This window comes from Babylonia areolata, chromosome 29 (genome assembly GCF_041734735.1).
Source record: "Babylonia areolata isolate BAREFJ2019XMU chromosome 29, ASM4173473v1, whole genome shotgun sequence".
In the NCBI taxonomy this organism is placed as follows: Eukaryota; Metazoa; Mollusca; class Gastropoda; order Neogastropoda; family Buccinidae; genus Babylonia; species Babylonia areolata.
The window spans coordinates 21,886,676-21,913,323 of NC_134904.1; the positions used below are offsets into that span (position 1 = coordinate 21,886,676).

Genomic DNA, 26,648 nt, shown 5'->3' on the forward strand with positions numbered 1-26,648 from the left:
CTATCAAATTATAATTCCACGCCAAATTTAAGACATTCAAATACTCAACACTATAACTAAACTATGACATTAAGAAAGCACAAATAATTTTCAAACTACAATTAGTTTTAGTATTTAAATGAATAACATTTTTTGTAAATCTAATTATAAGTCTAAAAAATGAAAACCGCCTTTAGAGACAAACATTTTTAGGCACATACTTGTCTCGGAAGTCATTACACTTCTGGCATTCCATCATAAAATTGACTGAACTCATCCCCAATCACAGCCACATTACAAACCTTACATTGCCGTAACTCTTGTGGTTTGCACTACGTCTCCCAGCATATGATTACCGAACATACTAGTATCTTCAGCAAAAGCAATCAAAGTACATCGGGGCAACTTCACGCTCAAATATAGCATCAGTTACAACATGTGTTCCATATCGAAAAAATTCATTTTGCAGTTATATTAAGACAGTATAGTCAGTGTCATCCACGCAACAAGTAAACTGATTACTTTGAACGTTTTCCATTTTGAATGAAAACCCAATTGCTAAGGTAAATATTGTGTACAATTTTTTTTTTTTTAATCCCTCGCAGTACACCTAGCCTATGCTCTATGGTAATTTTTGGCACTCTTCATACATCAATGTATTTCAAAGGAAGAGAGGGGCCATAAAACGACCCAGAGTATATAAACTGGCCCGGGCCAAACTATATGGGGGCCTACCCTCGGTTTAAAGTACCCCAGGCTAGTTTATACGGGGGTAAAATCTGGACCAGGTCACTTTATACGGGGGCTTACCCTGGACTGGTTTGAGTCTCGCCTGCTACACACACACACACGCACACACACATGCACGCACGCACGCACACACACACGCGCGCACGCGCGTCGGCACACACACACACACACACACACACACACACACACACACACTGTGGACAAAGTAGTTTACAAAATACAAATGCATGTTTATAGCCCAGCCGTCTGCAAAATCCATTTCTGAGGCTGGAAAGATTGCTGTGAAAGGTTAAACACCAGAAAAGGAAACTAAATTTTAAAACCTCGTGAAAATGACAGAACTAAAAGAACTAAATCGAAACCAACGTTACCACATTTCTTTTTTTTAACTGATTTTTCACAGACATATACAAAAACAACTTAAACATAAGAATGTACAAAAAAACAACACCACATTACAACTAAGTTTTACAAAAACAACGCTCATCCATTTACACATAAGAACAATGTAGTGGATTCACACACACACACACACACACACACACACACACACACACACACACACACACACACACACAATTCAACTTAATCACATTTCTTGCACACACAACATATTGTATCGTTTTTCTCAATCTCCTTGCACTTGAAAACTAAACTGTTCACAAAGTAGCCACCGTTCGTCATTCACGCTGCACTGAAGGTTAGGGACAGGGTATGGGGTGCAAGGGGGAAGAATCGGGATGGGGTGGGGATGGGGTTAAGGGGGGTGGGAACGTAGGTGTGGTGGGATGGGGGAAGGGTTGGAGATACACAGCTGTGTCACTGCCCGGGTGAACAAAACCTCCTTGTTCAGTCAGAGTTACCTAGCACACCGTTCAGGATCGATAGAAGCCCATATGTTGTGCTTGGTTCAAAATTTCACACACACACTACTCACTACAAAATCGAAGCAAGCTGTTCCATTGAAATTCTGTACACGGAATTTGTAATGCTTCCTACGTTTCATGACAGATGTGTGCGTCGGGCAACACTTACTTCCTATTGGTCCGGTGTGCTGGTTGACGGCAAACCGACCAATAAGAATAACTGTGGCCTGAGCAAGGCTGCATGCTGAGAGCATCACCATTGATCTCGAGCTTTCCCCGCCACACCGCTGCCTCCCTCTTGTCCCACCCTCTCTCCCTCTCCTTCCCATCCCTCTCCCCTCCCTCCCCTCTGTCCTCAGCCAGTATCGCCACGTCCTTCACTGGGAGCGGGTTGCCAGCGTGGCTGAAGGTGGTATTTTTTCCTGACAACTGTGGACAGTATCCTCTGAGGCATTTACTTTTTGGCCTCAAAATTTTGAAATTCAAGGGCGAAATATGTCGTGAACTCAGTGTCCTCCACCTTGATAAGTAAACACGCTTGAGTGCAGATGATGAAAAAATAATATAGAAACAAAGAAACAGGCGATACACTTACTTTGATGCCCCCACGTCGTTGGACCTCATGAGGGCAATTCGCTCCCTTCTTTGCGGTCATCCACTTTCCTGGTGTCACCCCTTCGTCTTTTGAACGTCAGAGGTCTTTCCCCCCAGGTGATATAGAACCGGCATCGACAAAGAAATCGTATACTGCTACTGGACGCAGAATCTAAACGATGAATAGTTCTTAAACCAGACGTCAACAACACTAGTGATATACTGGAGCAGGTTGTGAGTTCTCTCCCGGACACCGCCGGCAGCTCATCAACATCAAGAGGAGCTATAGTAACCAGGAAGATGCAGTCAGCCTTCAAACTGCTGATGCTGCTCTGTGTGGCAGCAACAGAACTTTTGAGCAGACTCCCACAAACTAGCGGCGAACTGGTGTCCTCCACAGCAAGGTTTCATGGATTTGCCAGCCTGGACCTTGCAGCAGGGTTGAACAGATACATTCAACACGAAACTAAACGTCTGGAGATCATCAAAACGTACGTCATGTCTTTTTTAATCCTGTTTGTTGAAAACATTTTGTTCGTTTAAACCGTAGTCATTGCAAACTTATATTGTTTAAAAGGCAATGTTGAGCATGGAGGTAATTGTCCGTCAATTCAGAATTTATGTGCAGTTACTGGTTACTTTGAAAAGTTAATCCTCTCTCTCCCTCTCGCGCGCGCGCGCACGTGTGTCAGTGTTTGTGTGTGTGTGTGTGTGTGTGTGTGTAAACTAGGGGAACTCAGGAGGATTTTCTGACAAGGAGAGGGCTGGATAGGGATGGCTTGGTGCCACACACACACACACACACACACACACACACACACAGAGAGAGAGAGAGAGAGAGAGAGAGAGAGAGGCCAATATACACACTGTGTATCTGTCTTCCCTCCCCATCAAGCAAAACTATCCCCCTCCCCCACATTCCCATCTCTGAACCCGATTGAAACAAGCAGGACTCGCTGATTCCTGTAGGTTCCATGAGGAACATGGAGCCACCACTTGGACAATAGCTTTTGTTATTGAATACCATTGATTCTGTCTTCTTTGTGTTGGGTTTGAGGCCGCTTGTCTCTCCTCTCTGCTCAGGCAGCTTCGTTTCTCTTGTGTGTCTCGACATATGTGTGAAAGGAACCTTAACCCGTCAGTAAAATCCATGTTTTCAGTACTTTGGAGAAGGTCCACTGGATACTCGTGTTCCTATTTTGGTGGGCGGGGGTGTGGGGGGTAGGGGGTAGGGGGTTGTCGTCAGGAGTCTGTAGACGACAGCAAAATAATTGTTTGACAAAAGGCATCACTGTCTACAACTCCTGTCTTTACAGCAGATGGATATTTCAGCTTGTTGTTTTGAATGACCTGTCATGTCGGCTACCGGATGATGGGGAATTGGGGTAGGGGAGGGGATGCAGGTATTCCATAGTAAGATAATTATCTTCTCTGTCCACATTTTCGAAAGTTTACAATTTTACAAATATTGCATAGAGGGGCTGGGATAGGGGTGGTGGCTGTCTCTCATTTGACTTATTGTTTCAGCAAAATGTCATGTAAAATGCAACGAGTTTTCCTGGTTCTGTTCATGACCTTGCCATGTTTCAGCACGAAAGGCTACGAGGAGGAGGTGCCTGTCGTCAAGACTCGTCTGCAGAAACTCCAGCAGTAAGTTGGAGTCCAAGTCTGTGTATGTTTTTCTACTGACTGACATTTCCCCATTTTACCCTTGAAACTCTTATTGGACAGCAGCCTGTGTGTTTTCAGTCGTTTACTGCAGTGAAACAAATGTGATGTGATGTGTGTGTGCGTGTGTGTGTGTGTGACACATGAGCGTGCGTGTGTGTTTGTGCATATGTGTTTGTCTATGTGTGTCTGTATGTCTCTGTATACCTGTATGTATCTGTGTGTGTATCAGCTTGTAAGTGCGGAGGGAGGCGGCGAGACGGGGTGGGGGTATGAATTAACATTGGTAGTATGTCAGCAACCACGAGAGCTGCAGAAACCAAAAGCGGCATGACGGAAGACATCGATGAACAAGTTCTGGTCATTCCTTAGAAAGAATGTACACGTGGGCTAGTCATTAGATTCTGGAGAAAAAAAATAATCAAAATTTTTTAAAAAATTTAATTAACAACGATGTCAGTAGTTTGAATTTGGTGACTCATCACGCCGATTATTCATAATGCTGGTAAACAGCTGTATGTTGTTTAACCCCTTTACTGTTGAACTTCAGTGAAGTGAAATCAGTGTGGCATAAGTTTCAACTCCGTTTCCCGCTCCTTGTGTTCCTGTCAGTGGTGTCATTGATTCCTCTGACCAAGAGGAAGAAGTCCAGACAACGAGCGGTGTCGGGCTGATACACTGACCTGTAATCTCAATCTGATCTTATCTCAGTAAGGTGACAAGCCTTTCTCTGATGACTATATCTGTCAGCAGCATTCAAGGAGTTAAACCTTCAGGTAAATTCCGAAAAGCGTCCAGAATAACAATCTGTGTCTTAACTACAATGCTTGGACTAACAAACCTAACACTGTAACAACGATGTTAGCGGAGAGACCGACCCACAGAGAGACAGACAGCGAGAAGGAAGGGCAGGCAGGTGGACAGACAGTGAGGGATGACAAAAGACAGATACACAGTGAGGGAACATAAAAAGATGGCATCAGCTGGAGAAATGCGTACAACCGAAACTAGTTTAACACCTGGAAACAAAAGAACAATACCCAAATGGAATGAAAGGAGTGGAGGTGGGGTTGGGGGCGGGGGGGGGGGGGGGGGGGGGGGCAAAGGGATACAAATACACAGACAAAAGACAGAAAGCGTGTACTTTTAGCCGTATAAAAATCAAGAACTGGACAAAAGTTGTCTGTGGGAACAAATCAGCTTATACGTGTGGGAAGTACAGACGGGGAGACGTGTGAAACAGAGGGTATGAAGGAGAGAAAGATGAAGGAAAAACAGAGGGTATGAAGGAGAGAAAGATGAAGGAAAAACAGAGGGTATGAAGGAGAGAAAGATGAAGGAAAAACAGAGGGTATGAAGGAGAGAAAGATGAAGGAAAAACAGAGGGTATGAAGGAGAGAAAGATGAAGGAAAAACAGAGGGTATGAAGGAGAGAAAGATGAAGGAAAAACAGAGGGTATGAAGGAGAGAAAGATGAAGGAAAAACAGAGGCAGAAGTAGGGCATGGAGGGTGTGAGGGGGAAGATGAGCAGAAGAACAAGACGAAGAAGAGAACAGGCGAATGAACAACAACGAAACCGAAAATGCCCAGTTAGGAGACGAAGAAGAGAGGGAGAAGGGGAGAGTGGGGGTGGGGGAGGGGTGGAGCTAACGAATACGAATTTGACATGTTTTATTCAGATTTTGGCCTTAGCCCCTAACTGAAAGGGAACTCATACACACAGAGAGAGGAGAGGCAGACAGACACACAAAGACTGGCAGATAGACACAGAGACACAGAGGGAGACACAGACACACAGAAAGACACAGACACGCAGAGACACACAAAGACAGGCACAGGGACACACAGAGAGACACAGACACAGACAGGCACAGAGATACACACAGACAGACACAGACAGGCACAGAGACACAGACACACAGACAGCCACAGAGGCACACGGAGAGGCAGACAGACACACAGACAGGCACAGAGAGACAGAGACAGACAGGCACAGAGACACATAGAGACACACAGACAGGCACAGAGACACACAGACAGGCACAAAGACACACAGACAGGCACAAAGACACACAGACAGACACACAGACACACAGAGAGGCACACAGACACACAGACAGGAACGGAGACACACAGAGACACAGACACACAGACAGGCACACACACACACACACACAGGCACAAAGACACACAGAGAGACACAGATACACAGGCACACAGACACAGAGAGAAAGACACAGACAGGCACAGAGACACACACACAGAGACACAGACAGGCACACAGACACAGACAGGCACAACGACACACAGAGACACAGACAGGCACACAGACAGGCACAAAGACACAGACAGGCACAAAGACACACAGAGAGACACAGACAGGCACACAGACAGGCACAAAGACACAGACAGGCACACAGACACAGACAGGCACAAAGACACACAGAGAGACACAGACAGGCACACAGACAGGCACAAAGACACACAGAGAGACACAGAGAGACACAGACAGGCACACAGACACACAGACAGGCACAGAGACACACACACACAGAGACACAGACAGGCACACAGACAGGCACACAGACACAGACAGGCACAAAGACACACAGAGAGACACAGACAGGCACACAGACACACAGACAGGCACAGAGACACACACACAGAGACACAGACAGGCACACAGACACACAGAGAGACACATACACATAGGCACAGAGACACACAGAGAGAGACACAGACAGACACATAGAGACACAAACACAGAGACAGGCACAGATACACAGACAGGCACACAGACACACAGAGAGACACAGACAGGCAGAGAGACACACAGACAGGCACTGAGACAGAAAAAGCAGACAGGGGATGGGGGAGGAGGGGGGACAACACAAAAACCAGGCATGCACGTGATAGCCGGTGACGGGATGTGGTGGGTCAGACTGAGCCAGCAGGTGTTGGAGCGACAGGCGGAGTCTGCCCAGCTGCGACGGAACCTGCACGACTTCCACCCCACCACGGCCCTCCGCCTCATCTCCCACTTCCTGGACACCTGGCACAGCAAGCTGAAGAACGACACCCTCTATGGATTCCGTGAGTCATCTCCCGCACTGTGCACACCGTGCCTTCACCCTGTCTTTGGTTAACTATACACTGATACACACACGCGCGCGCGTCGCGGGGGCGCGCGCACGCACTAACGCACACACACACACACACACACACACACACACACACACACACACACACACACATCAAAATGGCCTTGCTTAAATAATTCTGCTGGGAACTGTTGAGAGCGGCCCTGGCTTTGACACATAACCGACAAACCTGGAGTAATTTGTGTGTGTGTGTGTGTGTGTGTGTGTGTGTGTGCATAGATTGATGGAGAGATATGCTCCACTGTTATTTTGTGAAGTAGCCACTGACAGTGTGTGATCCCCCACGTCAAGGCTCAGTCAACATACATGTTCTTGCCATCCTCCACCATCGTCACACTTTTTTTTCCGAATGACCGCTTGGAAAAGATGGGAGCGTGGTACAGATTGTTTCATTTCTTAAAAAAAAGGACAACAACAACAACATCAACAACAACAACAGCAACAACAACAACAACAGCATCAACAACAAAATATCAACAACTACAACAAGGTTATTCAGAAGAACAGAGACGAAAGTCAGTCTGCCACGTCAGTTCCACATGGTGGCAGAACGCTTCATTTCTTTAAAAAATATATAATGATAATGATAATAATAATAACAGCATTAACAACAACAACAAAAAATATATGTATGTATGATAGTCGTGTCCGACTGTGACTACTGGAACAAAAGAGGAAGCATCTGCTGTCCTGACTAACTGGGCTAGAATTTTATTATAGTGGAGAGTGTCTTGCCCAAGGTATATCACCACTCTCTCGGTCAAGAGGGTTTTAGGACAGTTGGCGTTGGGATGGTTCCCAAAGGCCAACTAGCCCACAAGGCTGCAGCACTAAGAGACAGTGCAATCTTGTCTCCTAGAAGACGGAGACGAAGCCATGTCAGCACGGTGTTGTTTTGCAGGGACAGCAACAACAAGATCATTAATTAAGAAGAAGAACAGACGGAGATGAAGGTCGAAGTCTGCCACGTCAGTTCCACATTGGACGGGCGCGATAGCCGAATGATTGAAGCGTTGGACTTTCAATCTGAAGTTCTCGGGTTCGAATATCGGTAACGGCGCCTGGTGGGTAAAGGGTAGAGATTTTTCCGATCTCCCAGGTCAACACATATGCAGACCTGCTAGTGCCTGAACCCCATTCGTGTGTATTCGCAAGCAGAAGATGAAATACGCACGTTAAAGATCCTGTAATCCATGTCAGCGTTCGATGGGTTATGGAAACAAAAACATACCCAGCATGCACACCCCCGAAAACGGAGTATAGCTGCCTACATGGCAGGGCAAAAACGGTCATACACGTAAAAGCCCACTTGTGCACACGACTGAACGTGGGAGTTGCAGCCCACGAACGAAGAAGAAGAAAGAAGAGGTTCCACGTTGTTATTGTTGTCTGCAGGGTTCGCCGAGTTCCTGTCCAACGATGACGACTCCAAGCTGCCCAGGGAGGAGGACCTGCAGCTGGCGGCGCGGGCCGTGGTGGAGATCCAGTACATCTACAACCTGTCCACGGGCGACGTGTACGGGGGGAGGGTGATGGGCCACCAGGGCACCCCCCTGCGGCCCCGGGACGCCTACCTGCTGGCCGTCACCTCGCACAGCCTGCAGCACCTCCACCTTGCCGTGCAGTGGTACGAGACGGCCCTGAACAACACGCCGCCACACGACCTGGAGCTCTTCTCCAAAGGCGTCCTCAACGCCTCCTCCTCCTCCCCCTCCGCCTACCCCATCCCGTCTGCTCTGGCCAGCCTGGGTGTTCTCAAGTATGGCGTGAGTGTGTTTTATGACTGAGACAAAGGATTTCAAGAAAATGTCATTAAAAAAATAAAATAAAATAAAAGAGTGAGTCGAATGCATGATTATGCGTAACAATTTTTTCCACGCCCTTTCTCCCAGTCATCTCTATCTCTTTCATACACGCAAACACAATCCACACACGCATACGCCTCTGTGTGCTAGTGTTCCACAGGGTATTCCCCGATATATGCCAGCTTCAAAGAGTCCAAGTTCTGGTTGTCCAGGAACATGATGTTCCATGACCATTTTCCACGAGTCGTCATGTCATATAGCTGTCCTATATGTCAGAGTGGGTGACGGGCAGTAAGCTGAATTATGTCATAAGCTTGTCATGTCATACAATGCTAATGTGATAGTTCATGTCATGAATGTCGTTTCAAATCATGTCACGCCATGCGCCGTGCTATAGGTCCTGTCGATTCACGTGACATGCCCAGCCATTTGTAAGACATAGTGAAAGAGAACAACATGAAATGTCATAGTCGTGTCATGTGATGTATTGTACATATCAAATGATGCGTGGCATGTACAATGTATTTGAGATGTCATCTTATCAGTTATGTTGCACCACATGACACGTGTCACATTATATATATAATTGTGTGTGTGTGTGTGTGTGTGTGTGTGTGTGTGTGTGTGTGCAGATGAACCAAAAGGCCGAAGGTTTGGAGCTTCTGGAGAAAGCCACAGATATGGGTAAGTTTCTGAAAATGACTGCTGTAGTCATCATCATCGTCATCATCATCATTAGTCGTCATTACCATTGTAAAGACAGCAATGTCCTTTTTTGTAACGGTCAACCGGGGATCCATAGCAATATTCCTGCATTTTACATCTGATGGGTACAATGTCCATGGTATGCCTGATTTTAACAACCAAAGACGCATTGCACATTATGCAGGCTACTCACTTGCTTTCACAAATCAAATGGATAAATAAAAAGCAGAAAGTTTCGACAAAAGGTAATTCTCATCACAAGAGTAGAAAACGTGCCATCGTCACAAACATCGGTCGACTACTACCGCGAGGTTGCCTGTTTGTTTGTTGTTGGTTTGTTTTTTTTGTGTGTGTTTGTTTGTTGTTGTTTTTTTAAGTTGTTTTCATGAAGTTCATTCTATTATTCAGTATTGCCACTGACTAACGAAGCCATTTTCGTTCAAACATTCACATGCACAATTCTGGAAAGTAAATATAGTTTTTGCTGACAGTTATTTTATTTTTGTTCGTGTTTCCTCAAAAAATCTTGAATACTAGCGCTGTACTTATGAAATATACACTCTTTGAACAAAAATCTTTGCAAATAACTCATTGAGATCAATTAATTCATCCGTTTTCATTCTGTGTGTGTGTGTTGGGTGTTGTGTCTCCATGCACACAAGACAACAATAATATGCGTTGTGTGGTGTGTATCTCTCAATGTGTGCATCTCTGTGTATATATGTTTCTGCCGGCAATTCGAAAACTTTGTTGTTGTTGTTTTTCCAGATCCAGACGATCAGATCCTCCGCCTGTATCTGAGCCATCGGTACGGAAGAGATGTGCCTCCGTTGGTGCACTCCGACGTCGGAGAGTTTCGGAGACGCTGGTTCCAGTTATGCGCGAACTCTTCTTCAGAAATTGTGGTGCGAATTAGCTACTCATGATTAATCATCTACTGTTTCGATTTTTTCCATAAAATATATGTGATTACATGTTGTCTTTGATAACCGACAACAATAACTGAATCAAGATTTAACGACATGAATGGCGAATGATACGTCTGGCTTTTACCCAAGGGAACAAACAATTATGTGCGAAACAAAAACAAAAACAACGGCCTCAAATGAAGGACTAAGAAAGGACTTACCTTCATGTTTCGCTTGTGTGTGTGTGTGTGTGTGTGTGTGTGAAGTGCAATATGGAGTCAGTTTGTTCCTGTAAGCCAAACACGTGTGTGACTGGTGCATGCCTTGTGACAGCAGTGTATCTATCAATATTGACAGACGGGAGATACATGGAGAAGCTGAAAACAGAAGAAAAAAAGTTCACATAGATATTTACTGGGAACAAATGTGAAATGTTTTCTTGTGGTGGGTGCACAGAGATACTAGGTGATTATCCAAAGCGCACATCATCCTCAGAATCAAACTCGGAGTTTAATCTAAACTTGCTTCGATAGTACTTACCACGACAGTCACAACGTTAACTATCTTGATTGAGTTTGGATTTTTTTTTAATCTCCTTAGACATATATCGTAAAATAAATAAAATTAAAAAAAGGCCCAGTGTGTACCATACAGATTGTTTTCTTATATATATATATATATATATATATATATATATATATATATATATATATATAATATATATACACACACACACACATACATATCACTTGTTGGCAGTGGTTCCGGTCAAGATGGCGGCTGAGTGAGGCAGTGCATGTTTTGCGCGAACTGTCACTTCGTATGGTTTCGAGAGCTACAACTTTCTTTCAGTCATACAAGTTAGCAATTTCAAACGAGATTAGTCCCCACCCCCACCCCCACCTTCTTTTTTTTTTAACAGAGCTGATAACTGACAACTCGCTCAACTTTATAGAGATCGTAGGGGATTGTGTCTCATGCTGATTTCAGTCTTCAGTCTGTCTTTAATACCACACACACCGTTTATACAGGTGTTGGTGGGTGTCGGAATGATCACTACACTTATCGGCCAATACAAGGTCAGTGGGGGACTGGGTTCGCCCTATCTCCCAAGTTTAACTGAGCGACTTGTCAATCGGATGAGGCGGTAAGACCCGTGTGCAGCATCGCGTTGAAAAAGAACCCACAGCAACGTAAATGTGGTCCTCTGGCAAACTTCAGAAGAATCACTCTGGTAGGTCCACAAATTACCAGCATGCATGAACTCAAGGCCTGGCTAGGCGCGCTGGGTTATACTTCTCGTCAGGCATCAGCCTTACAGATGTTGTGTAGCGTGTATGGATTAGATCGAACGCAGTGATGCCTCATTGGGAAGCTGAAATTGAAACTCTGTGTGTGTGTGTGTGTGTGTGTGTGTGTGATCGTGCATGCGTGTGAATGTGAGTGTGTGTGAATGCGCCAGTGAGTGTGTGTGTGTGTGTGTGCGTGTGTGTGTGTTTTTGCTTGTGCTCGCGTGTGTGACGTGTGTGTGTGTGTGTGTGTGTGTGTATGTGTGTCTATGCGTGTGTGTGACGGTGTGTGCGCGCGCGCGCGTGTATGACGGTGTGTGCATACATGCATGTCCAGCGCCCCTTGAAGTGGTACCACGTGTGCCGGTACCGGCAGTCCCCCCAGGTGCCCTACAGACGGTACCGTGAGGAGGTGCTGAGCAGGACCCCCTTCCTCTCTGTGTTGCACGGCTTCCTGTCCGCTCCCCGCGCCGCGCACCTCGTCAACGTGTCTGTCGGCAAGGTCAGTGTACAGCTCGTCACCGTGTCTGTCGGCAAGGTCAGTGCTGTGCTGACCACTGGTCACCTGGTCACTTCACTGCCCTGGACACCTCGGATGTCCTAGCAGTAGCCGCTGTCTGTTTCTCACTGCGGTCATGTCTCTGTATGTGCGTAAGTGTGTGTGTGTGTGTGTGTGTTGGGTGGAGAGAGTGTGTGTATATGTGTATGTATGTGGAGGTGGGGGTGGGTCGATGTGAATGTGTAAATGCGTTCGTTTTATTACTTTTTACAATGTTGATGATGATGATTATCATTCGTAATAGTAGCAGTAGATGTGACTGTGTTAACAAAATTATTATTCTTGTGTCGTTATTGTTAATGTTGTTATTGTCATTGTTGTCACTAGGGCAGATTAGAAGACTAGGCGATGCCTAAAATCTTTATCCTTGAGTAATAAAGTTTTTGATATCTCTCTCTCTCTCTCTCTCTCTCTCTCTCTCTCTCTCTCTCAAAATGAAGTCTGTATTTGTGTGGATATACGTACGTTACCATTGTGAATTGTTATTACTGTATTAATCAGACATATTGAGATTGTTGTGCCTAGCTTGTTTTAAATTGAACTGAGTGGATTATATTCATTTTCAGGATATTTCCGAGGTAAGCCACACTGACATATCTGTCTGTCAAATGTGTGGCCATTTCCACCCGTTGCCTTTGTCCATATTTGACACGCATTGTTTAAAACAAAAAGCGTTTAACGCTTCATAGTTTTTAGGGCCATCGAGGCAATGAATCCCTGTCCACTGTGTCTCGGGCCCTGCATAGGGAGGCGGGGCCCAAGTCTCTCCTTCCGCCGTTTTCACCTTCATCCAATCAATGTCAGGTGATGATGTAGTTTTGACGATAATGATGACGACGACGATGACGACGATTATGATGATGATAAAGATTGTTGTTGCTGTTGAAATTGATTGCCTTCTTTCTTCTTCTTCTGATGATGATGATTATTATTATTATTATTATCATTATCATCATCATCATCGCCATCATCATCATCATTCATTCATTGTCTTCTCCTTTCCCTCCTCACCGCCCTGTTTATCGTCATCTAAAACCAGAGAAATACGACAGACAACTTTCTGTCCCACAGCTGGTGAGCGGAGCGACCTTGGAAGGCCTGGGTTCCGAGCTGGTGCTGGTGGAGGGGTAAGACTAGGGAGGGGAGGGGGGGGGCAACTAGAAAGAGAGAGAGAAAGCGAGAAGGAGAGAGGGGGGGTGAGAGGGAGGGAAAGAGATGCTTGTGGGGGGGGGGGAAGACTGTGGGGAGGGTGGGGGGAGGGGCAGTGAGAGAGAGGGGGGGAAAGAGATGGGGAAGAGACACAGAGAGAGGCAGACTTAAACGTGGTTTTAGCCGCAACAATGATGTTTTGTTTGTTGTTTTTGGTGTTTTTCAGTGAGCAGCATGGCTGTCTCAGCTATTTCAGCAGCAGTAGCAGAAATCGTTGCTGTTGTTTTTGCAGCAACAGTAGAAATAACATAGTAATTTCAGCAGCACATGTTGAGGTTTTAGCATCATCAACAGACAGTTTAACCTGCAGTAGCAGTAGCTTCAGCTTTGAATTTCAGGCTCAGTACTGGTATTTTGATAGCAGGAATAGATATGTTTATTTCAACAGCATTAGTAGAGTAGTTGTTACAGCAGCAGCAGAAGTGGTAGTTTCAGCTACAGTGGTGGTATTTGTAAAGCTGAAACTGTGGACTTTTAAGCAGCTGCATCAATAGAAGCGGTCTTGGTCCTTCACACAATAGTGGAAGGATCAGTAGTAGCCGTTCTAGTTTTTGCAACATTGTATGCATTATGAAAGAGCAATGAGGGTATACAAGGGGAGTAAATGATTCACAAACAGTAAAGTGTGGTAACTCTCTTCATGCTCAAGGTACACAACTTCAAGCCACTGCTGCTTGTGCTACCGAATCAGCTAAGACAGAGGTAGATAAAAGGTACATTTGAACAAACCCAGACATACACCGCGGTAGTTTTTGCATCATTGTATATATAGTAGTCATGGTAGTTTTTGCAGCATGGTATGGTATGGTCTGGTATGATATGAATGGCATGGTACGGTATGGTATGGCATGGTATGGTATGGTATGGCATGGAATGGTATGGTATGATGTGGTATGCCATGGTGAGCTATGGCATCACTTTTTGTCACAACAGATGTCTCTGTGTGAAATTCAAGTTGCTCTCCTCGGGAAGAGCGCGTGACACAGTGCACTGCCACCCTTTTTTTTCTTTTTTTTCTGTCTGAAAGTGTATTTTCCTATCAAAGATGATTTTTCAACGTAATTTGGAGAGGTGTGTCACCGTCGGTTTTTTTTATTGTTGTTCTTGTTGTTTGGGTGTTTTTTTACCTGCGCTTTCTTTTTTTCTTCTTCTTTTTTTTACGTGCGCTAAGTGAATGCTGCACACGAGACCTCGATTTATCGTCTCACCCGAAAGACTAGCACTTACACCACTGTGGAAGGGGGTTATGAGCGGGAGTTCAAACCCGTGGACACTCAGTCGCTGCCTGGTGGAGCACATTACCACTGGGCCATCGCTCCAACAGTGTCAGCAGCAGTGGGCTGGGTAGGAACTCGTCCCGATTCGCCTGACTCCAAAATCACTGGTGATCCGGATCTGTCTGTTCCTATTTCGATTATGTACTCGGTCGTTGTGTGTGTGTGTGTGTGTGTGTGTGTGTGTGTGTGTGTGTGTGTGTGCGTGCGTGCGTGCGTGTGTGTGTATTAGAGTAAGAAACAGATACAGACGTAGAGAGAGAGAGACATAGATACAGTGAGAGACAGAGAGAAAGAGAGAGAGCCTGAAAGGGCGAAACGGGAACGGCGGGTATGCACGGCGAAACAGGACGAAGAGTCAAACTGTCTCACGAAGAGGCCGTTTAGGGTGACGCGGCACGAATCAGAGAGTAGGCCAAACAGGAACTACAGCATATTCACCAATATGTGAACCTGCTCCATTTGAGGAGGGAGGGAGCGGTGTGTGGGTGGGGGCATCTGCATGAAGCCTGCAGGCTGACTGACTGTTTGGTGGCAGGGCGGTGCTGAACCACTCGGTGCCTGCAGCCAGGCTGCTGTCTGAAGGCATCACGGACCTGACGGGCCTTGACACAGCGGAGAGGACACCGCTGTACTCCAGTGGTGAACCCCTGCATGTGAGGAACAATGATTGCTTCCCTTTGTGAACCCTATTGGGACAGATGTGGAGCATATAAAGTAACATCACTGGATGACGATGAATGATATGGATACTTATATAGCGCCTGTCCTCGGTCGGAGACCAAGCTCTACCTGGGTAGAGCTGACTGACGGCTGCCATTGGGCGCTCATCATTCGTTTCCCGTGTCATTCATCTTGATCAGATTTCAGGCACGCACAATTACACACTCAAACACACATGTAACATTTTACGTGTTTGACCGTTTTGTTTATTTACCCCCGCCGTGTATGCAGCCATACTCCGTTTTCGGGGGTGTGCATGCTGGGAATGTACTACCTGTTTCCATAACCCACTGAACGCTAGCATAGATTACAGGATCTGTAACGTACGTGTTTGATCTTTTGCTTGCGTATACACACGAAGGTAGTTCAGACACAAGCAGGTTTGCACACATGTTGACCTGGGAGATCGGAAAAATCTCCACCCTTTTCCCACCAGGCGCCGTTACCGATATTCGAACCCGGGACCCTCAGGTTGAAGGTCCAACGCTCTAACCACTCGGCTGTTGCGCCCATGGGAAACTTACACCAAAATTAGAACGTGAACAGGAAAGCAATTGAAACAACGAAATTGGTTATGATAAAAACAGAAAAACGATGATATCGTCTTGTGATCTTTCCTATTCTTATGCCGATTTTTCCCACATTGCAAGATCTACAGAATAATTCTGATTTGTATGTTAGTCACAGCCAGGAAGCAGGTACACACACACACACACACACACACACACACACACACACACACACACACACACACACACACACATTCTATCAGTACGTTGATACCAGAGTATTCATGAAGAGATTGGTGAAAAACGACTCAAGAAAATTTCAAACCTATTCATTTCAGCAGCCGTTCTTTTGGTCTGTTGCAGGTGTTGAATTATGGGGTGTCTGGGTCTTTCCTGCCTCACTATGATGTGTACAGGGTAAGCAGGTTCAGTTTATGTCTAACAGTATGTATGTGTGTCTGTGTGTGTCTGCCTGCCTGCCTGCCTGTGTGTGTGTATGTGTGTGTGTGTGTGTGTGTGTGTATGCGCGCGCTTGTATGTGTGCACAAATTCGCTGAACGCTGATCATTTCTGTTCTTATTTATTTCAGTCCTTTGCCATCTGTGTATCTTTTGTTGTTGTTGTTGTGTTGTTGTTGTTGTTTTTTGTTTTTTTTTAATTCTGACATATTTTTGTTATTTATCTTATTTTTGCTTGATGTTGTCTACATACTTACGGTAGCTCTCAAACCCTGACCTGTGCGTTGGGTTTATGCGTAGGTCAAGCTTCTGTTTTTTGTGTGCCGTGTGTGTGTTGGCTCATGCGCCCAATGTGTTTGGACACATCGTGAAGTTTCTCTAATAACACAGTGTTTCGGGGGAGTGGGGGTAAACTTTACAAGTTCATTTTCTCTGGAAATACTTATTCTGTTGACAACAAATTTGGCACAACATTTAGGGGGAAATCTGACATACTGACACACTGATCAACAGCAATCATTTTATCATTATAGTTCAAAAAGGAAATACTTCTGCCTTGTATGGAACTTACATTGTTGCATACATCTGCTATGAGGAGCAGAAATATATCGGTATCAGTATCAGTATCAGTAGCTCAAAGAGGCGTCACTGCGTTCGGTCAAATCCATATACGCTACACCACATCTGCCAAGCAAATGCCTGACCAGCAGCGTAACCCAACGCGCTTAGTCAGGCCTTGAGAAAAATAAAAAATAAAAAATAAAATAACAAAAAATTAACCCCAAAAAATTATAATAATATATAAAAATAATAATAAATAATAATAGATAAGTACATAAAAATACTATTAATAATAATATTTATATTTATAAGGCGCAAAATCTTGATGCAGTCAACTCCATGCGCACAACAACAGCAACAACAACAACAACAACAACAAACACAACAATAATGATAAAAAAGCAAATAAATGTAAAACATGCAGACACACATTCACACACACACACACACACACACACACACACACACATGCATAACAAATATGCAACAAACATGCAGTTTCACAGATATGAAAGCACAATCAAATACACATAAACGTACATGAGCCCCAACACACAGAGAGAGAGAGAGAGAGAGAGAGAGAGAGAGAGAGAGATATCTATCAATGAAATATCTAAATAAATCTGTATGTATTGTATTGTATGGTATTGTTTTGTATTGTCACAGCAGATTTCTCTGCGTGAAATTCGGTCCGCTTTCCCCAGCCAGGAGAGTGTTCGCTACAGCGAGAGCGCCACCCGTTATTTGTTTTGCCTGCAAGTGTATTTGTTTTCCTATCAAAGTGGATTTTTTCTTCAGAAATTTGTCAGGGACAACCCTTTTGTTGCCGTGGGTTCTTTTACTGACGTGCCGTAAGTGTGTGCTACACATGGGACCTCGTTTTATTGTCTCATCCGAATGCATGACTAGCGTCCAGACCACCACTCAAGGTCTTGTGGACGAGGAGAAAATACTGGCGACTGTGGGATTCGAACCAGTGCGCTCAGATCCTCTCGCTTCCTAGGCGGACACGTTACCACTAGACCATCACTATGGGGAGCATTAATGTTTTTTTCAACGGATCTCACTCATCTAAAATCTAAAATCTTTCGCTTCGTCAAGTCTCCACACTCAGCTCTTTCAAGTCTGGCCTTAAAACCCACCTCTTCCCAAAATAGCCTCCCTTGCCTGCCTCTTCCTTATCTTTAGTTTCTACAGTTTTAGAGTTATGCATGCGTGTGAATGACTGGTGCGAAAGCGCTTTGATTTGTCTCTGCACAAGATTTAGCGCTATATAAATACCATTATTATTATTATTATTTAAGATGTTAAAATATGGCTCATGGCTCAAGAAAAGTTACTATGTTATACACTTATACACTCAGTGTGATGATCTTACACCATCTACTTTCAAACAAGTGGTCGCTTGACGGAAAACGTAGTGTTGCAGTGTCTTTCAATCATATTATTTATGTTCAGCACGTGCACTAATGTCAATGAAAGTTCGTGGTATAATATAATTGTGAGGAGGCATGGGAAACCACTTCATTTCATTCAGAGAATCCGGTTTGCACAAAGGCCTTAATTATGACTTATTTCGTAATGTCCGTGAACTACAATTGAAATGAAGACTGATTCACTTGACACACACACGCGTGGAATGGTCACGACTCGCCGTTAAAGCTGACCTGTACAGTACATATACATCTGTCACCACGGGAGCCTTCTAGTTCCAAGATCATTGTAACCAAACGAAAGAAAATTCGGTTGTAGGTGGGTTTTGTTGTTATTGTTGTTTTAATGAGTGTGCGTGTTCACGGATTCCGACTATTAGAAGTATTTTTTACTGGTGTTCATGCCAGATAAAGTGCCAAGAGACAGACAAAGAAAAGTGCCAAGAGACAGACAAAGAAAAGTGCCAAGAGACAAAGAAAAGTGCCAAGAGACAGACAAAGAAAAGTGCTGACAAAGAAAATGCCAAGAGACAAGAAAAGTGCCAAGAGACGACAAGAAAAGCAAGGACAAAGAAAGAAAGGGCAAGCGACAAAGAAAGGTACCAAGGAAGACAGAGACAGAAGAAAAGTGCCAAGAGACAAAGAAAAGTGCCAAGAGACAGACAAAGAAAAGTGCCAAGAGACAGACAAAGAAAAGTGCCAAGAGACAAAGAAAAGTGCCAAGAGACAGACAAAGAAAAGTACAAAGAGACAAAGAAAAATGCCAAGAGACAAAGAAAAGTGCCAAGAGACAGACAAAGAAAGGTACAAAGAGACAAAGAAAGGCAGTAAGAAATGTGCCAAGAGACAGACAAAGAAAAGTACAAAGAGACAAAGAAAAGTGCCAAGAGACAAAGAAAAGTGCCAAGAGACAGACAAAGAAAGGTACAAAGAGACAAAGAAAAGTGCCAGGAGACAGACAAAGAAAAGTACAAAGAGACAAAGAAAAGTGCCAAGAGACAGACAAAGAAAAGTACAAAGAGACAAAGAAAAGTGCCAAGAGACAAAGAAAAGTGCCAAGAGACAGACAAAGAAAAGTGCCAAGAGACAAAGAAAAGTGCCAAGAGACAAAGAAAAGTGCCAAGAGACAGACAAAGAAAAGTGCTGAGAGACAAAGATAAAGTGCCAAGAGATGTTCCGGCGAACAGGTTTCAATACTGGGGTCAGTCGCTGACTTTCACATTGTGCACAATCGACGAGACACGGAAAAGACACGCGGCCGATCCGTCGGTGTGTGATTTCATATCAGTCCCAGTTTTTATTACCATTTATCGGAACTGAAAAGTCGTGATGACGACAGGGAAAGTTTAACACAACTGCATTATTGTCGTAAAACAACGTAATGCCGATTGATGTGGGCTGCTGAAGATGGAATTGTTCTGTTGCCAGCACACTGGTGCTTTCAGTTCTTCAAACACTCGTTTATATATTATATTATTTGGATAGATATAAGTTAACACATGTGACCACCTCCACTCCGCCACTCCGCATTCTCAGTGTTGTTCTTGTTCAGCAGGAATCACACGTGAGCCATCAAGACTGACTTTGCGGCTTGCCTCTTGCTTCTTTTCTCTCTTTTTTCTGTTTTTTAACAGATGCGGTGTGTCGTTTCTGAATCAGTCCCCACGTTTTGAAGCTTCATTGAAACTGAAACCGATCTTTGTTTATTTAATATAATAACTTACATTTAAAATAGATAACAAGGCTATTGTTAAACCATACGGATAGAAAAATGCACAGCTGTGTCAAGCTTCTTTTTTTTTTCACCCTCCCTCTCTCTCTCTCTCTCTCTCGGCTCCACGGAGTTTGAAGTAAGTTACTCATCCTGCACAATGAATAATTTTATTTCTGATGGACTAAAAGTGCACAGTCGCGCCAAACTACATCGTGGAGAAAATGCCTGGTTCCCACCCGCCGCAGTCACATGAGTGTAACCAGTATCAGTATCAGTATCAGTAGCTCAAGGAGGCGTCACTGCGTTCGGACAAATCCATATACGCTACACCACATCTGCCAAGCAGATGCCTGACCAGCAGCGTAACCCAACGCGCTTAGTCAGGCCTTGAGTGTAACCGCAAGTTGTTATTGTTTTTGTCTATCAGTCTATCTGTTACATTATTAATATTTTTTATATATCAGTTTACTTACCTGTTTATTTGAACGGCATGTGTGCATTGTATATCGTATTGTTTGTTCAGGTATATGACAACCGGAAACACGTTATGAGAAGATCAGGACATCGGATGGCTTCAGTACTCGTATACGTGAGTGTTATAAATACATTTATAAATACATGAACAGAGAGAGGGAAAGAGAGAGAGAGAGAGAGAGAGAGAGAGAGAGAGAGAGAGAGAGAGAGGCATGATATTAATAATCTTCAAAGGAAAAAATACAGAGAACACTCTCTCTCTTTCTCTCTCTCTCTGACGCACTCGCACACTTACACACATAAGCATACATTGTGTATGTTATCAAATACTATATACTAATGTGAATATGAAACAGTAAGTCTAATAGAGATACACATTGCAATGACCGGGGGGGAGGTGCTCATTGCCAAAGAAGCATAATTCAACATATAAGATAGTATATGAAAATAAAAATGTCACAGGTGAACGAGGGACAGATACAGACAGACAGACAGACAGAGGGAGAGGGAGACTTAGAGAGACAGACAGACAGAGAGATCAGAAATAAAACAACATCAGCTAGTGGATAGATAACCTCATATCATATGGAACATACAGAGAACAGCAGGTCAAATAAGCCGGAAAACAAAGGAACATGCATTGTAATCATCTAATCAATACACACACACACACACACACACACACAGAGAGAGAGAGAGAGAGAGAGAGAGAGAGAGAGGGAGAGAGAGAGAGAGAGAGAGATGTGTTTTACCTCTCTGTCTTTTAATCTTCCTGAAGAAGCCCATTACGGTGAACATTAGAGGCTAGATCAAGAAGAATAAATTTCATGAGCGGACAGCGTGTGCGCAGTTTTTGTTGTATTACGTCTTAGAATAGAACTCTGTTGTATTACGTCTTAGAATAGAACTCTGTTGTATTACGTCTTAGAATAGAACTCTGTTGTATTATGTCTTAGAATAGAACTCCAGCACCCTTTGTCATGGCGTGGAGCCAGCACTGCCAGGTGTTAACATCCACGCTATTGTCTAACTTTTTATTTTTAAAACACACACACACACAAACACACACACACGCACGCACACGCGCACACACACACACACACACACACACACACACACACACACACACACACACACACGCACAGCCATTTTCCCTTCCGCTGCTTATCTCTTCGTTGTATGTTTTAACTGAATGTATTTTATTCATTAAAATGTTTATTTTGTCAGTTATTTTGTTTTATCATATGTCAATGTTTTATCATCTATAGAATTATTTTTTAATTAATGATAAAATAAGATGAAAAATTATATATATATATATATATATATATATATATATATATATGTATGTATATATAACACCTATAATTATGCTCTCAATGGCTGGGTTAACGCGAAAGTCAGACATCTCCTTTCTGTTTTTTATTTAAGCAGATGTGGTGTAGCGAATATGGATCAGTCCCGGCGCAGGTTTTGACGCCGCCTTAATTGAATGTGAAACTGTTAGTGTGTGATTTGCTTCAGGTTGTAACTGATGTCTTAATACCGGATTTCAGCTGAGCGACGTGAAGGCAGGAGGAGCAACCGCCTTTCCCTATCTGAACCTGACCGTGCGACCTGAAACTGTCAGTGCCACTCCCACTTCTTGTTGTTGTTGTTGTTGTTGTTCTTCTTCTTCTTCTTCTTCTTCTTCTTCTTCAGTCATCATCATCATCATCATCATCATCATCATCATATCATCATCATCATCGTGATGAAGTAGAAGAAGAAGACAGTTATTAAGACATCAGTCACCATCATTATCATCATCGACGGGCGCAATAGCCGAGGGTTTAAAGCGTTGGACTTTCAATCTGAGGGTCCCGGGTTCGAATCTTGGAAACAACGCCTGGTGGGTAAAGGGTGGAGATTTTTCCAATATCTCAGGTCAACGTATGTGCAGACGGACCTGCTTGTGCCTGAACCCCCTTTGTGGTGTATACGCAAGCAGAAGATCAAGTCCTGTAATCCAGTCAGTGTCAGCGTTCGGTGGGTTACACAAACAAGAATATACCCAACATGCACACCCCCGAAAACGGAGTATAGCTGCACACATGACGGGGTAAAAACGGTCATGCACGTAAAAGCCCACTCGTGTACATACGAATGAACGCGGGAGTTGCAGCCCACGAACGAACAAGAAGAAGGAGAAGAAGAAGAATCATCATCTTCTTCAACTTCTTCTTCAATGTGATTGATTGACGTGGTTATTTACACAGCGTCTATCCTTGGTCAGACACAGATTCATTTCCACAACAGGCTGCCTGCCTAGGTACTGCTGACGGACAGCTGCCCGCACTCGCTCATCATTCAGTCAGATTACACACACACACACACACACACACACACACACACACACACACACACACACACACACACTCGCGTGCCACAGACATAAATCATGCCTGTCGTATGTTCCACAGACACATCATGTCTGTCATGTGTGTCATTGATACATCATGCCTGTCATGTGTCACACAGATACATCATGTCTGTCATGTGTGCCATTGACACATCATGTCTGTCATGTGTGTCATTAATACATCGTGTCTGTCATGTGTGACACAGATACATCATGTCTGTCATGTGTGCCATTGACACATGTCCATCGTGTGTGCCACAGATACATCATGTCTGTCGTGTGTGCCACAGATACATCATGTCTGTCATGTGTGCCACAGATACATCATGTCTGTCATGTGTGCCACAGATACATCATGTCTGTCATGTGTGCCACAGATACATCATGTCTGTCATGTGTTACACAGATACATCATGTCTGTCATGTGTGCCACAGATACATCATGTCTGTCATGTGTTACACAGATACATCATGTCTGTCGTGTGTGCCACAGATACATCATGTCTGTCATGTGTTACACAGATACATCATGTCTGTCATGTGTTACACAGATACATCATGTCTGTCGTGTGTGTCATTGATACATCATGTCTGTCATGTGTTACACAGATACATCATGTCTGTCGAGTGTGTGTGTCATTGTCATGTATTACACAGATACATCATGTCTGTCATGTGTGCCACAGATACATCATGTCTGTCATGTGTGACACAGATACATCATGTCTGTCATGTGTTCCACAGATACATCATGTCTGTCGAGTGTGTGTCATTGTCATGTGTTACACAGATACATCATGTCTGTCGTGTGCCACAGAGACATCATGTCTGTCATGTGTGTCATTGATACATCATGTCTGTCATGTGTGCCACAGAGACATGTCTATCATGTAACCATTATGTCTGTGATGTGTGTTTCAGGGCAAAGCCTTGCTCTGGTACAACACTGACCCCACCGGAATGGTAGAAAGGGACATTATCCACGCTGGGTGCACAGTAGCTGTTGGGGCCAAATGGGGTGGGTTAACTCCCCTGATTTATCAACGAAAATGTGCATTCTGACTTGTTCTCTGATGAATTGACACATGATACGAATGACACATTTTTTCAGTATTGAATATAAAATCATTGTGATCAATTGTCGCACAAGGCTGATGAGTCTGTCAATGGTCTTGATACTTACTGAACAAGTCAAAGAAGATGAGTTGAAAATAATTCACCATCCATCCATTATTACTCACGTCATCAAAAGAAACAATTCACTCTTTGCTTCGTTGTGTTAGCCTTAGGCCTATATTGATTTTACTATCAAAGTATCATGCTCTTATGTTTGTGATTAAAGTATCTACATCGGTTGCTTATATGTATGTATGTATGTATGCATGTATGTAGGCTATGTATTATGTGTGTGTGTGTGTGTGTGTGTGTGTGTTGACAGTGGCCAGTAAAGGTATATGGAGCTGGGGCAATGAACTGCGCCGACCCTGCGGCCCCAAAGTGACGTCATCACACCTGGTGATCGACAAGCTGTGCCGCCAGCGTTCCTTCAAGTCTAGAAAGAACACATAGTACTAAGCAGCAACATCACTCTTCATCTTTCTCCTCCCTCCATCATTCTGTGTCTCTCCATTTCTCTGTCTCCTCATGACAGCCTCTCTCTCTGTCTCTCTCTTTCTCTTCCTCTATCCACACCATCCCTCTCTCTCTCATACACATGCATGATCACATTTCTGCACACACACACACACACACACACACACGTCTGGAGACATTAAACTAAAGAACAAACGAAAAACAAGGCTATAAACAATTGTACTGATAAATCCAGACATGTCTGCTGTGCAATAACCTCAGACAGTTTGTCTTTTGAGTGATATATATTTAAGTCTGTCGCTCTGTGTAAGTCTGTCGCTCGCTCTCATAAAATACACATTTAGCCCTACTTAGTTAAGCATTGGTACTGAAGTGAATGTGGGCTGTCAACACCACAGTGTCATTTAGACATTACATGCACTTGTACGAGCAAGAAACAATCTAAAATGGCCAGAATATTTTGCAATGAGAAAGAGATAGCCTAACAGAAAATATGGAATTCCATGTTATGAATTTAATCCAGTATTTTCATTTCATCCCACACTCCACTCTCCAATTATCCTGAAGAATAATGAATAAACTGAACAAATTTCAGTTCAATACTCAGGAATATAAGTACTGCAACATCACAGTTTCCATATAAAAGATATTATTTCAACCTTTCAGCCTAGTAGGTAGGCCTCCTTCAGTCATGGCTGACAATGGATAGAGTATATCCAACCTAATGTCTAACTGGGCTGTCTGCTTGAACCAAGCAGCATCGCCTGTGACTGCAGAGACTGATGCGAGAGAGACAGTCTCTGTCTTGTGCAATAAATCAGAGCACATGACAGATTTATACCGACTGATCACTGTATGTGCACACACTAAAGAAAAAACAAATCATCTAGGGTACTGGGTGTATTGTGCTCGCTTATACTGTGCTTACCCAACACTAACTAGGCTGACACATTCGTCACATGGCCAACACGCACACTGACTGAATTTGTGATCTGGTGTTATTACGTTTGTGCCATCTTTTATTCCCCAGCTGGAAGCGCGAGTTGACCCGAATGTGAACCAGCCAAGTTGGAATACAATACACTGGGGAAAATCTGTGTAACTTCCTTATAACCTCAGCGATCAAACAGATGTAATGTGCTTGGAAAGTAGATGTCAAAAACTCAAAGAGAAACATTTCCAACTTGTATCAAATTTGTCTGAAAAATGTGTGCCTGTCTGTGTTTTGTTGATTAGATTTGTTAGATGTCAAAGGCTCAAAGAGAAACATTTCATTCCTGTGTAAAATCTGTCTTTAACCCATTCACCGCCAGTCAATTTAGAGTACAAAAATTCCCTTGTGGTATAAACACAGAAAAGACAGTGGCTAAGAATAGCTGGGGATTCCCCCTTCGATGTATAGAAACTATGGCCTATCCTACCACCGAGCATTAAGAGCAGTAAGTTCATGGATGACAGACCAATGAATGGTCTCCTTTCAGTGACATGGGTTCTCTACCACGCCTGTGCATAAATGTGAGCTTGGCGGTGAAAGGGTTAAAATGTGTGCCTGTTTGTGCTTTGTTGATTACATTTGGCATTGTGAAGAATTCTTTGCAGTTTGGATAATTGTGTAACTGGGAATTGCTGTGTTCTCTCTCTCTCTCTCTCTGGCAGACTGCTAAATGAAAAGAATGGATGATTTCTTAACGAAATACATTGATTTATATTTCTGCATGCCTTCATTTTGCTTTTGTTTTTTTTCAATGATAAATGATACATAGTTAACTAAGTGTGTGCGACTGTGTCTGTATTTCATGTACTTCGTAATTAAAGTACATGTCATAAGACGTAACATGTACGTGTGTAGTGTGGTGCAGAGTTATGTGTGTGTAGTATGGTGCAGAGTTGCATGTGTAGTGTGGTGCAGAGTAGTGTGGTGCAGTTACGTGTGTAGTGTGGTGCAGAGTTACAGTGCAGAGTTATGTGTGTGTAGTATGGTGCAGAGTTCCGTGTGTAGTGTGGTGCAGAGTAG

General features: G+C 43.8%; 1 protein-coding gene across 1 annotated transcript; it reads left to right on the forward strand.

Moving 5' to 3' along the window:
* Positions 1 to 1,947: 1,947 nt before the first annotated feature.
* LOC143275033 (prolyl 4-hydroxylase subunit alpha-1-like) lies at positions 1,948 to 26,448 on the forward strand. Its single transcript, XM_076579097.1, has 14 exons — positions 1,948 to 2,680; positions 3,780 to 3,839; positions 6,800 to 6,951; positions 8,415 to 8,785; positions 9,457 to 9,508; positions 10,298 to 10,434; positions 12,064 to 12,228; positions 13,357 to 13,412; positions 15,307 to 15,424; positions 16,364 to 16,417; positions 20,690 to 20,755; positions 22,197 to 22,265; positions 23,963 to 24,059; positions 24,480 to 26,448. The coding sequence occupies exons 1-14, from the start codon at positions 2,490 to 2,492 to the stop codon at positions 24,608 to 24,610; spliced, it is 1,719 nt and encodes a 572-aa protein (XP_076435212.1). The 5' UTR covers positions 1,948 to 2,489; the 3' UTR covers positions 24,611 to 26,448.
* Positions 26,449 to 26,648: the final 200 nt, after the last annotated feature.

What these genes read in the sequence shown, in the direction of transcription:
- LOC143275033 (XM_076579097.1), top strand. Translation starts at nt 2,490, where the DNA reads ATGCAGTCAGCCTTCAAACTGCTGATGCTGCTCTGTGTGGCAGCAACA. An exon ending in GGAGAAAGCCACAGATATGG is followed by an intron (nt 9,509 to 10,297) that starts GTAAGTTTCTGA and finishes TTGTTTTTCCAG; the next exon opens with ATCCAGACGATCAGATCCTC. An exon ending in TGGCTTCAGTACTCGTATAC is followed by an intron (nt 20,756 to 22,196) that starts GTGAGTGTTATA and finishes ACCGGATTTCAG; the next exon opens with CTGAGCGACGTGAAGGCAGG.